This window comes from Podarcis muralis, chromosome Z (genome assembly GCF_964188315.1).
Source record: "Podarcis muralis chromosome Z, rPodMur119.hap1.1, whole genome shotgun sequence".
NCBI lineage: Eukaryota > Metazoa > Chordata > Lepidosauria > Squamata > Lacertidae > Podarcis > Podarcis muralis.
In genome coordinates, this window is record NC_135673.1 from 40,877,588 (window position 1) to 40,889,975 (window position 12,388).

The 12,388-nt window shown below is 44.4% G+C and overlaps 1 protein-coding gene across 2 annotated transcripts in view; it reads left to right on the forward strand.

The window, feature by feature from the left end:
* IL1RAPL2 (interleukin 1 receptor accessory protein like 2) overlaps positions 1-12,388 on the forward strand; it is a 480,231-nt gene that overhangs the window by 348,193 nt on the left and 119,650 nt on the right. For both annotated transcript variants that reach the window (XM_028715697.2, XM_028715698.2), the window contains one exon: positions 12,242-12,316. In XM_028715697.2, coding sequence (XP_028571530.1) covers positions 12,242-12,316 — 75 coding nt within the window. The remainder of the gene's footprint in view (positions 1-12,241; positions 12,317-12,388) is intronic.

Below are 12,388 nucleotides of genomic sequence, written 5' to 3' on the forward strand. Positions count from 1 at the left end.
CAGAGCTTGTCTGAGGCCTGAGGTGGGAGTCTTGTTCTTGGCATGACTGTGTAAGTCCAGCAGGATCCTGACAGGGCTCTCCAGCTAGTTTGGCAATCCAAGGCCGGGGCCAGTGCACTTGGCTGCCCCTTCCATGCCTTCTCCTTACATCCCTATTCCCAAGCAATATCTGCTATGAAATTCCTGTGTATTGAAGAGGATTATGGGAAGTGCTCTAAGGTGCACACTCACTTCATGCAGAACATTATAGAGGTCTTTTAGGCCCCAATGCCACGTTATGCAAACTGAGGATGTGTCAGAGGAATACTTTCATGCAGTTGCAGTTTTCATGAAAGCTTGCAGATTGACGATGAAGTTGCCTTTCAGGGAAGTTTACCCGGCATGACTAATTGAAGTAAGCTTCTGGAAAACAAAAATGCTCCCAACATCACATTTTAAAACACTGCTCTAATTCAAGGAATCCAAAAGACATACTTAGATCTTGACTAGCCATCAGCACCACCACCACTTCCTCTACAGTAGCAAACTTAGTTCACTGAGTACTGATTCGGACAAGACTAGAGCAGAAATGGGGCCACCATTTTTCACATGTACTACTGGTAAACCAGGTGTCCCACATCTTATGTTTGTGCAGCCGGTTCTTCTTGCCTAAATGCAGGAAAACATTTGTCCCTATTGAAATTCATTCTGTTAGTTTGGGCCCAGTTCTCCAATCTACCAAGGTCACATTGAATCCCAATTCTGTCTTCGGCAGCATTAGTTTCCTTTCCCAGTGGATTATCTAATTCCCAAGGGCTTCCCCTCACCCCCAAACCAGTAACATGCATAAAATTATTACTCCCCCTCTGTGTTCTGTTCGGTTAGTTTGCTTCCCTTGTCAGTCACAAGAGTATCGTACTGCATAAGATTCGTACTGAAATGTTATCTGGGAGGTTGTGTATTTGAGCTGGACATGAACATAGAATTAACTTCAGAGATGAATTAATTTCTGCAAAAAAATCTTGGCATGCCATGATTTTGCCCCCAGCGGATGCTATTCAAATGTACAAGATCTGCTGTCAAGATGGATGCCAGCCTCCTGAATAACTAGTAGGAGAAGCCTTCTGCTGATTAATGGGGAGACAGTGCCAGAGTTTTTGGTTAGAGGAAGGAAGTTGGCATTTCTTTGTAAAGATGGAAGGAAATGAAACATTTTCTTCAGCTCACCCACCCACCCCATGCTGCTGCTGATCCTCATAATTTAGCAATCCTTCATTTTCAATGCTTGCCGTGAGGCCCAGCTCAATTTTCAACAGCAAAACGACAATCTATTTTTATTTATTCTATTTAACCAGATTTATATATCACTTAATAAAAATAAATCTCAAAGTGCTTTGCATAAAATAATATAAAATATTCATAAGAAAATACCAATAAAATCAAGAGACATTAAAAAGAAGTAGACATAGTAAAGTTATCAAAATATAGAAACTATCAGCAGTTTTTTTAAAAAACAACAACAGCAAATATCCAAAATAAATCTACTCGCAGTACCTACAGATATCAATTATTCATTACAGCTTGCGTTGCCAGTTGTTATCACAATAAGCAGAGTATTGGAAATTAAGTTTTACCTCTCCCTCAGAAAGAAATTAACTGTTTTGCCAAGGGTTCAAAGTTGTGCTAATTAGTGTGTATTTTGCCACACACTGAAAATACATGAGCCCAAGGACTGCAATTTGACTCAGCTGAACTCAGTGGGAGCCTTACGGCCTGATGCATAATGTGCAAATTATTCCATATTTCTCCTTCCTACAAAAAACTGCAGATCCCATTTTGTATTATGGATTACTTATGGGTGAGCTCTCCTTTGCTTACACAACAAGTACAGGCGTTCCCCTACTTATGCAGGGGTTGTGTTATCAGGCTTCACATCTATACATGAGATGATGTAAAGTAAGGAGGGCACTCTTGACAGAGGCTGGGAAGTGCCTTTTTCTCTGCGAATCCTGTCCGTTCCAGTCCCTTTCCCCAAGCAGCAAGGCACTTTGTGCATGCACATGCACCCTGCCTACCTCCAGTGACTGGAAAATTGAGCTGGGGGTGGTGGTCAGTGGGTCAGTGGCTGGGTAGCTCCCAGCGCCCAGTGCTGCTGCAAGACCTCTCAGTGCTCTCCCTGCTAGTCTTGGAAGTTGCTTGAGATGGTTTATTTTTATCCAGTTTCTCCCCCACCCACCAGAAATAATGCTGCTCCCTGCTTGTGGGGAGGCCGGTGGCAATTGGAGAGTAGAAGGACCCTAGGAACAAAATTGACAGGTAGGTGGGTGGAAGGATGGAGCAACCCCCCCCATGCAATGTTTCTGCTGGCCAGGAAGAAGAAACCCATGGAGGGTGATTGAATGGGGGTGGTGAGACACTTGGAGCAGCTGTACAAGCTGTTTTCCCCTGCTCTCCAGCTCTCTCCAGCTCCTTTGTGCCATTTGGTGCCATTTCTTGGTTCAAATCATTTATTTATTTCACAGTGATGCATGTAAATGCAGTCACATGTAAATGGGATACACATTAATTGAGGGGGGGATGCCTGTAGTAAATTTTCAACCTTTCTTGGAGATTTTTTTGCAGGAAAAACTTGAATCCTTTACAGTGGTACCTCTGGTTACAGATGCTTCAGGTTACAGATGCTTCAGGTTACAGACTCTGCTAACCCAGAAATAGTACCTTGGGTTAAGAACTTTGCTTCAGGATGAGAACAGAAATTGTGCGGCGGCAGTGCAGCAGCAGGAGGAGGCCCCATTAGCTAAAGTGGTACTTCAGGTTAAGAACAGTTTCAGGTTAAGAACAGATCTCCAGAATGAATTAAGTTCTTAACCCGAGGTACCACTGTATAATATTTCTTACCACCGCTTCAGCAGAAACACCTATGGAGAGTTAAGGTAAAGTTAAGGAGAGTTAAGGAACTGCTAGGTTGGCAGGAGCAGGGACCGAGCAACGGGAGCTCACCCCGTCGCGGGGATTTGAACCACCAATGTTCTGATCAGCAAGTCCTAGGCTCTGTGGTTTAACCCACAGCGCCACCCACGTCCCTTTATGTAGAGTTACCACAACAGAATATGCACAATTTTAACAAATAAAACCATTGGGTGGGTTCATCTAATGAGCCCCATTGATGGAAACCTTGTGAAAGGGTTTCCACTTGTGTAATGAAGCTTTCTCACACCCCCAATCCTCTCCTGCACATCCCCCAATGCTCCCAAAATTGGCTGGGGGGAGGGTGTTGGTAGAAACCCCAGAACATCATGCAAGGGGATGAGAGATGGGATTGTTCTGCCTGACAAGCTGCAATACATGCTCAGATGGAATGTTTGTCATAGTGCAATTCTACCCATTACAATTATTACAGAGCAAGTCATGGAATGCAGCACTGTAAATTCAGCAAGATGTGGGATCTTACAAAACAAAATACCTTAACTGTCATAGGGCAGGGGAATGAGGTGCCTCTTCAGCATATGGCAAAAGGTAGCTGCAGCTCTAGGAATAATTACTAGCCATGGTGTTTTGACTTAGGGTCCAACAACACCTTAAGTTCCACAGGTCCCCCCACACACACCTTTGTTTGAAGGACACCATAAGCATGCCCATTACCCCCCAGAGACAGCACATTGCAGAAGATCAATAACGGCTGCTAAATTGCCTTTTAGGGAATCTGATCCACCATTACCAATCAGCACAAAGATAAAGCCCCCTCATAAGCTGTTAGGACGAAACAGCTAACCTTTGTGTGCTATTTCCAACCTTGAAAATAGTCTCTGAATTCATTCAGCCATGGGTTACTTATTTCACGTATCTGTTTGGTTCAGTGACCACTTGCTCCCTGAAAGTGTTTTATGCCGTTCATGAAAGCAATGTTTAAAATGCCTAAAGAGATCAGTGTGAATTCCAGCAGGCCGTGTATAGCAAAGCGGTTTTCCGAGTCCCAAGCCTACAAATGCTATTCAACAGGACCATGCAACTCCTTCCTTGCCTAATATTTATATCTATTTTTCTGGCTCAATCATATCACTACCGGGCCAACTGAGAAAGCTTGACATTTTTTGGCAAACATCCACCACTAATTCATTTCCAGAGCCAGAAAATGCATTTGGGTCTCCTGATAGCCGTCTTTGGATTTTGCTGCCAGATAAACTCTGCTGTACAGTTTCCCCCAAGAAAATAGTTGAAAGCAAAATGAAAATGATGCTAAGTTTAAGAGACTGGGATTCATCTTGTGTGTGTGTTTTCCCTTCTAAAGTGAGATATCATGATCCATATTTCACTATACTCTATGTATTGTCTCCATACTAAGGAAGAGAGGGAATCAGGCATTTCCAGTCAAGCGCTATTGAAATAATATTTATCTATTTATAAAACTATCCGTACATCACCCAGAGTATAAAGGTAAAGGGGCCCCTGACCATTAAGTCCAGTTGTGACCAACTCTGGGGTTGCGGCGCTCATCTCGCTTTATTGGCCGAGGGAGCTGGCATACAGCTTCCGGGTCATGTGGCCAGCAGGACTAAGCCGCTTCTGGCGAACCAGAGCAGTGCATGGAAATGCCATTTACCTTCCCACCAGAGCGGTACCTATTTATCTACTTGCACTTGCTTTCGAACTGCTAGGTTGGCAAGAGCAGGGACCGAAGCAACAGGAGCTCACCCCGTCGTGGGGATTCGAACTGCCGACCTTCTGATCGGCAAGTCCTAGGCTTTGTGGTTTAAGCCACAGCACCACCCGCATCCCCATCACTCAGAGTATAAAACACAGCAAATACAAAACTGTTATTAAAATGTCTGGGCACTCCAAAAAAATTAAATAAATAAATTAAGCAGCTCCATATGAGCTGTTGGCATAATGAAGTATTTCACCTAAAGGTGAAAAGGAAGGGTATCTGCCCAATCTCTGTTCCACAGGTTGTGTCTAGCAGCAGCCCTCCGGGTGATGTGGTATCAACCTGGGATATAAGGGTTCAGGTGGGACTCCGAGTTGTTCAAGGCTCAGAGGAGGCCATTTTGGTGATTTTTGGGGGGCGAAGGGAAGTAAAATGGAAATAGTAACAGTGGATTAACAATCTTAAAATGAACACACACATCCTCTTTAATATTTGCCATGTTCTGCCTGGCAAAAGGCAGGTCTCTTTGCCTCTGCATGTTTTTTTGCATTTGGGAAATAGGTCTACAATTCTTTTAATAGTCCCAGCATTACTGCAATTGCTCTGAGCACACCTGAGGGGGTGGAGGTTGTCACCTGCTATTCATCTGAATTGCAGATAGAGAAATAATATTTCCACATCATTTTATAGTGATACCTAATGCATTTCCTCCTTTGGGTCCTCATGAGCACCAGGAGTAGTTGCTTGTTTAATGATGGGGCTTCTGTGTAGCCTGCTCATAATTGGCTTCTCTAAATTGCTTGTGGGGAATGATTTTATTTTTTTTAAGAACCAGGGGAAAAACAATATAATAACTTTTAGTTTATCAAAGCCTCGCCACATATTTTAACTGTACGGACTTTTAGTTGCCCCTGTCAATAGGTGCAGAAAAATGGGACCAGTTTATTCTATGAGGTTATGCAGAGAATTACAGAAACTGCTGTTGTGCATTCCTGCTAAATAATAGATGTTTCTTAAGGGAGCAGACAAATACCAGTTTAGGAGTTTTCCCCCTACTTCTTTTTTAAAAAAATAAAAACAGAAAACCTTTGAGGTTTTTTGCTCTGCCAGCAGAGTAGCAATAAGACATCCATAGGCCAAGCTTGAAGTGGACACAAAAGGATTCCTTCCAAAATTAAATGCCTGTGTCATTTTGGCAAATCAGTGTTGAAGTTAACCATTTGGTATAAAATAAGGAGTGTTAAAGGGATGTGGGTGGCACTGTGGGTTAAACCACTGAGCATAGTACTTGCTGATCAGAAGGTCAGTGGTTCGAATCCCCGTGATGAGGTGAGCTCCCGTTGCACGGTCCCAGCTCCTGCCCACCTAGCAGTTCAAAACCACGTCAAAGTGCACATCAAAGTGCAAGTAGATAAATAGGCACCACTCTGGTGGGAAGGTAAACGCCGTTTCCGTGCGCTGCTCTGGTTCACCAGAAGCGGCTTAGTCATGCTGGCCACATGACCCGGAAGCTGTACGCCAGCTACCTTGGCCAGTAAAGCAAGATGAGCGCCGCATCCCCAGAATTAGCCACGACTGGACCTAATGGTCAGGGGTCCCTTTACCTTTAAGGAGTGTTAAAAGGGTATAATTAATAACGCCTCTCCTGAGTCTGGGGGGAAGCTGTTTTGGGCTTACCCAGGATCCTAACCGGGCTCTCAGGTTTCAAATATGTTTTGAACAATGCTGTTCAGGATTTCAGACAGGGGACAGCCCTGCCCAGAGCTGTCAGCAATTGAACCTGGGATTTTCTGCCTGTTAAACTCTTCCCTTCCCCTCGTGCCACCGTATTAAAGTGTGGACCTCCATTTTGTCAAATTCTCTCACCTCACTGTACCCAGGCCTGAAGGTTGCACTGAAAAGAAAACACAACAATCACACTGCCCTGTGATACTACCTCATATCTAAGTCCAATTCAAAGATATCTAAGTCCAATTCAAAGATGAGGAACCCTAAGAAAGGGACCTTTATTTCCCCTTTCACCATTTCTCCAGTTTCACACCCCATTGCATGTCCTGTTGAGAAGGTGACGCAGAGAACCTGTGTTACATCTATTAGCAGATATTCTGCCTTAGATGTTGCATGCAATGTTCTGTCATCACATATGTGGGAAGGTGGCCCTTTGAGGAACTCAGATCCCAGATACACAGATCATGGCTGGTATGAGCAACAGGGTTTCACCTGCCTAAGATCTCATTCCCTCCTAGACCTTCAGACCTTGTCCATGTGTCCTGTAGCCAGTGGAGGCTGCTCCATTAGGGTGGATGGGCTACTGCCCTATCAACCTCAGTCTGCCCTCATCCAACCCCCCACCTATCTGCTTGCTTTCCTTACAACCAGTGAGAGGGTGGCCCTGTTTGCCATTGGCTCCGGCTAAATCCTGCTGTTGGTCTCCCTGCCTTCTACCCCACCAGTCCCAGTGAGCACAGCCACCACTGCCTTTGCCTAAAGAGAGTATCCCAAGTCTGAGGTTTATAACTCTTAAGGTTTCATTCACACAGGCATATATATACACAGCAGGTTCTGGAGCTACTTCATGTATGAGTTCAGTCTTTTAATGGAGCTACTTTTCTTCAGAATGGAGCATACTAGGATTCGAGACTTTCTAGCATAGGTCAGGACCTCGATATCAGAATGAGGGATAACGGCTCCTTCTGCCCATTGCAGAACGACAGCTCATTACATTCTTTAGGATGGATGTCAATGGTCCTTGTGTCTTCTGCTGTCCTTTCACAATAGCACCCTACTGTTTCACCATGTTGCAGATTGCCTCTTCTCCAAGAATTCCTGCCAAAGGAAAAAGCTGTACAAAAATTACAGGGGAGGGTGGGAAACACCGTGCAAACTTATCAGGAATTGGTTGCCTTTAGCAGTAAGCCGTACCCCAGCTTCAAGTGCTCAAGAAAGGAAAATAAGTAGACATAGAATCTTTGCAGTCAGCCAAAACCAAACAGCAAATGATTTCTCCCGAAGTGTTTGCATTAGATAAAATGGTTGCTATTAGGTTATACATAATTTTATGTACTTCTGTTTCAAAGGTACTTGACTTTTATGCCCCAGGTTTTCAGGAGAAGAATGATTGTGTAAGGGGAAGTGAAATTCAAGCAATATCAAATGAATGCACACACACACATATGCACACAAAGATATACACATGCACATATATATGTACATGCATGTTTTGCTTCTGCTTGTGTTGCTTACCACCTACAGCAAACCTCACCCCTTTATCAACCCACCGACTCCTAGACTTTGTGAAACCTTACACGCTAATCCAAAGTGAGGAACCTTTTTAGCTCCCACCCTGTGGTCCAGCTTCAACTGGTGGGCACAGCAACCCACAAATAAATTGCAAAAAAAAAAGTCAAAACTACATACAAAAATGCATTTATTAGGAGAAATTTGCCCCCCAAATGCTGATGAATTTTCCTGAGGATTTTTTTTAAAAAAAAGAATTGTAAATTATCCTGGAAAATTAGAGAATGGAATATAAGATGGGGGGGGGGAGCATAAGAAACTCTGAGAACCAAAATTGACCGATTTGTCCAGGTACTTCTATCTCCTAAGCTCCTTCATTTTATACTAGATTGAAGGATTCCCCCTTATTTCCACCCTAAACTTTAAATAATAAGTCAGGCCTTGAGCTCAGGCTTTCAGTCTAAAAGGCACAGCACAGAAGGAAAAAGGGTTAGGAGAGAGGAGTATGGAAAGAAAACTCTTGCTACCCATTGTTGCTCCCACTGTAGGTGGGACACAGAGCAGGGTCTCAGCATCAGATCTTAGGGAGCAGCCAAGTTGATATGGGAGTTGGCAGTGCTGGTCCTAAGCCATTCAGGGCTTTAAAACCATTTACCAGTATCTTGAATTGTGCCCTAGATTGAACTCTCCGGCCAGAGCCAATTTTAAGTCACACAAATTAGTCCTTAGTATCTATACTGAAGCAAATTAGGATTTGAGAATTGTGCTATGATCCATCCCACAGCTTTTGAAAATTCTCAGCAGAGATAGCACCATATATGATTAGGTAGCAATGACAGCTCTTCCTTCTTCCTCTAATAGCATTCAGAGGTCCTGAGTGCGTTAGCAAAAGAAATTGATTATTAGGTTCCTGCCATCAACTTTCTGCTCCTCAGCTATTCCAAAAGTAATTTAATTGTTTCAGTGGGCTGGATGTTTCCTAGGGGCCCACTGTCACTTTTGAGTTTGGAATGAGGTGCCTTGCGCCAATTCCATTCTTACAAATGGAATTTCCCATTTTGCTCTAATAAAATTGTACGTGTAAGCAACATAAGTCTTAGGAGATCCACCCATGATTATTCTGCCTGGGTAAACAGAACTTTTCATCCGAATGTATCCTGCTTATATGTAAGGAAGGAGATAACTGAAAATCTGCTCTGAAAGTCTGATATGAATACTGGAATGTTATTTTATTAGAAGTGGATTGGGGAAGGTAGAGCTTCTATAGGTCTGCACCTTAGCTTGGTGAGGTGATTATAATTCCAAGAGTCTAGATCTGCCACTTGAATTTTCTGGGTTCAGGTAGGGGCTGTGGGCAGAGATTGCACAGAATGTTTATCACTGGAATCTCCAGGTAGGACTGGCAAAGCACCCTCTTTGAAACCCTGTAAAGCCACTGTTATTCAGCAGGGGTTGATCTCTTACCTGTTTTTGGAAGCAGGTATCTATGCTAGCCATGGGACGCAGGTGGCGCTGTGGGTAAAAGCCTCAGCGCCTAGGGCTTGCCGATCGAAAGGTCGGCGGTTCGAATCCCCATGGTGGGGTGCGCTCCCGTTGCTCGGTCCCAGCGCCTGCCAACCTAGCAGTTCGAAAGCACCCCCCAGGTGCAAGTAGATAAATAGGGACCGCTTACTGGCGGGAAGGTAAACGGCGTTTCCGTGTGCTGTGCTGGCTCGCCAGATGCAGCTTCGTCACGCTGGCCACATGACCTGGAAGTGTCTGCTGACAGCGCTGGCTCCCGGCCTATAGAGTGAGATGAGCGCACAACCCCAGAGTCTGTCAAGACTGGCCCGTACGGGCAGGGGTACCTTTACCTTTACCTTTATCTATGCTAGCCAAATACCTTCCCTTTAATTTAGAGAAAAGGCAAGCAAGAGGAGGCATGATAGACATTTATGGAATTATACATGGCATGGAGAAAGTGGAAAGTTCTTCTCCCTCTCACATAACACTAGAACTCATGAACGTCCAATGAAGTTGAATGTTGGAAGATTTATGTCAGATAAAAGAAAGCATTTCTCCATGCAGCACATAGTTAAACTATGGAGCTAGTTTCCCCAGGAGGCAGTGATGGTCAACAACTTGGATGGCTTTAAAAGAAGATTAGACAAATACCTAAAGGAGAGGGCTATCAATAACCACTAGCCATGATGACTATGCTCTACCCCCACAGCTGGAAGCAAAAAAGCTTTTGAATACAGTGGTGCCCCGCAAGACGAATGCCTCGCAAGACGAAAAACCCGCAAGACGAAAGGGTTTTCCGTTTCAGAGGCGCTTCGCAAGACGAAGTTCCCTATGGGCTTGCTTCGCAAGACGAAAACGTCTTGCGAGTCGCCATTTCCCCCCACTTTCCCCCCCCTTTTTCAAAGCGGCTAAGCTGTTAATAGCCTTTTAACAGCTTAGCCGCTAAGCCGCTAATAGCACTAAATCGCTAATAGCGCTAATCCGCTTAGCCGCCAATGGGGTTGCTTCGCAAGACGAAAAAACCGCTAAAAGAAAAGAATCGCAGAACGGATTCTTTTCGTCTTGCGAGGCACCACTGTACCAGCTGCTGGAAACCACAGTAGGGGAGAGGGCTCCTGCAGTCATATGAGAGCCAGCATGTTGTAGTGGTTAAGAGCGGTGGACTTGTAATCTGGTGAACCAGGTTTGTTTCTCCGCTCCTCCACATGCAGCTGTTGGGTGACCTTGGGCCAGTCACACTTCTTTGAAGTCTCTCAGCCTCACTCACCTCACAGAGTGTTTGTTGCAAGGGAGAAAGGGAAAGGAGAATGTTAGCCGCTTTGAGACTCCTGAAGGGGAGTGATAAAGTGGGATATCAAATCTTCCTTTTCTCTTCTCCAGGAGGCTATCTTTATGTTCCCATTTCATCCCTTCAGGCTGATTGGCTCCTAGGGAGACAGAGAGCAAGGAAGTGGGGAGACCAGAAAAAATGGGGGAAGGAAAGGAGTTTTGAGAAGGTGTAATAATAGTAATAATAATACACCCATCTGGCCGGGTTGCCCCAGCTACTCTGGGCAGCTTGCTATGTGAAAACATAGTAAAACATCAAACATTAAAAACTTCCTGATACAGGGCTGCCTTCAGGTGTCTTCTAAAAGTTATGTAGTTCTTTATCTCCTTGACATCTGAAGGGAGGGCGTTCCACAGGGCGGGCGCCACTACCAAGAAGGCCCTCTGCCTGGTTCCCTGTAACTTTGCTTCTCGCAGTGAGGGAACCAGCAGAAGAACCTCAGAGGAGGACCTCAGTGTCCGGGCTGAGCAATGGGGATGGAGACACTTCTTCAGGTATACTGGGCCGAGGCCATTTAGAAATGATGGAAGCAGATGGAAGGAGATAGTAAGGGAAGAGGAGAACTTGGGCTGAAGGGTATACAAAATAGCAAAATGCTTTATTTGGGGAAATTGCTGGGGGGGGGTAGTATATGCCATTCTAAACTCTACAGAGGGTGGTGAATACAGCCCATGATATGGGCTGTCCCTTGAGTCCGCTAGATGACAACGCAAGGGATCGTTGCCTTAGGAGAGCGAGAAAAATTCTCAGGGATGACTCACACCCCGGCCATCACCTCTTTAATCTTCTACCCTCAGGCAGGAGTTATAGAAGTATAATCAGCCGTACCAACAGGCTAAAAAATAGCTTCTATCCGTGGGCTGTTAGGCTCTTGAATGGAAAATAACATAGTAAAATTGACTTGTGAGGTGGTGTGTTGTTTGATAAGAGATTGAGTGTTGGGGGGGGAGGGGGAGGCTTGTTTAATTTCATTGTACACAGGTTGTACAATGACAATAAAGGTGTTGTTGTTGTTATACAGAAATACAATTGGGGGGAAATTGTACTAAACTGCTGGCAAATTTTCATGAGGATTTTTTAAAAGCAAATTGTTGCACAAATGTGAAGAACTGGATTTAAGATAATAATAAAAAAAAGAAACTTGAAGAAGTTAAATTAACAGGTTTGTCCAATCTTAGCTGCCCACATGGGCTTATTTAGGGGGAAGGGCCATAGCTCAGTGGTTGGGCATCTACTTCCCATGCCAAAGGTCTCAGCTTCAATTGCCAGCATCTCTGGCCAAGGTTGGGAGAAGCTCCTATCTGAAATCCTGGGGAGCAATTGCCAGGCAGTGTCAGAAATACTAAGCTGGGTCTGACTCAGCATGAGGCAGATTTCTATGTCCCTATATTCCTACTGCAGTCTGACACTACCAAAACAATAAATATAATAAATGTTTGTTGCAGCAAGACTACAAAAATGCAGCCATTTGTGACAGCTGTTTTCCTTATTCTGCCATTTGTCTGAAGTTTCCTTCATCCCTCTTTTGTCTCATTTTTCTCTTCTAGCCTTAGTCACTAAGAGGCCTCCTCAGCCTATGTACCCTATGGAGAACCAGACGAGCATGATAGATGTCCAGCTGGGTAAGTTGCATTTTGGGGGGGATAACAGTCTGGAGAAAATGAATAAAGCCAGAAAAGTTTATTGCCAGCGTT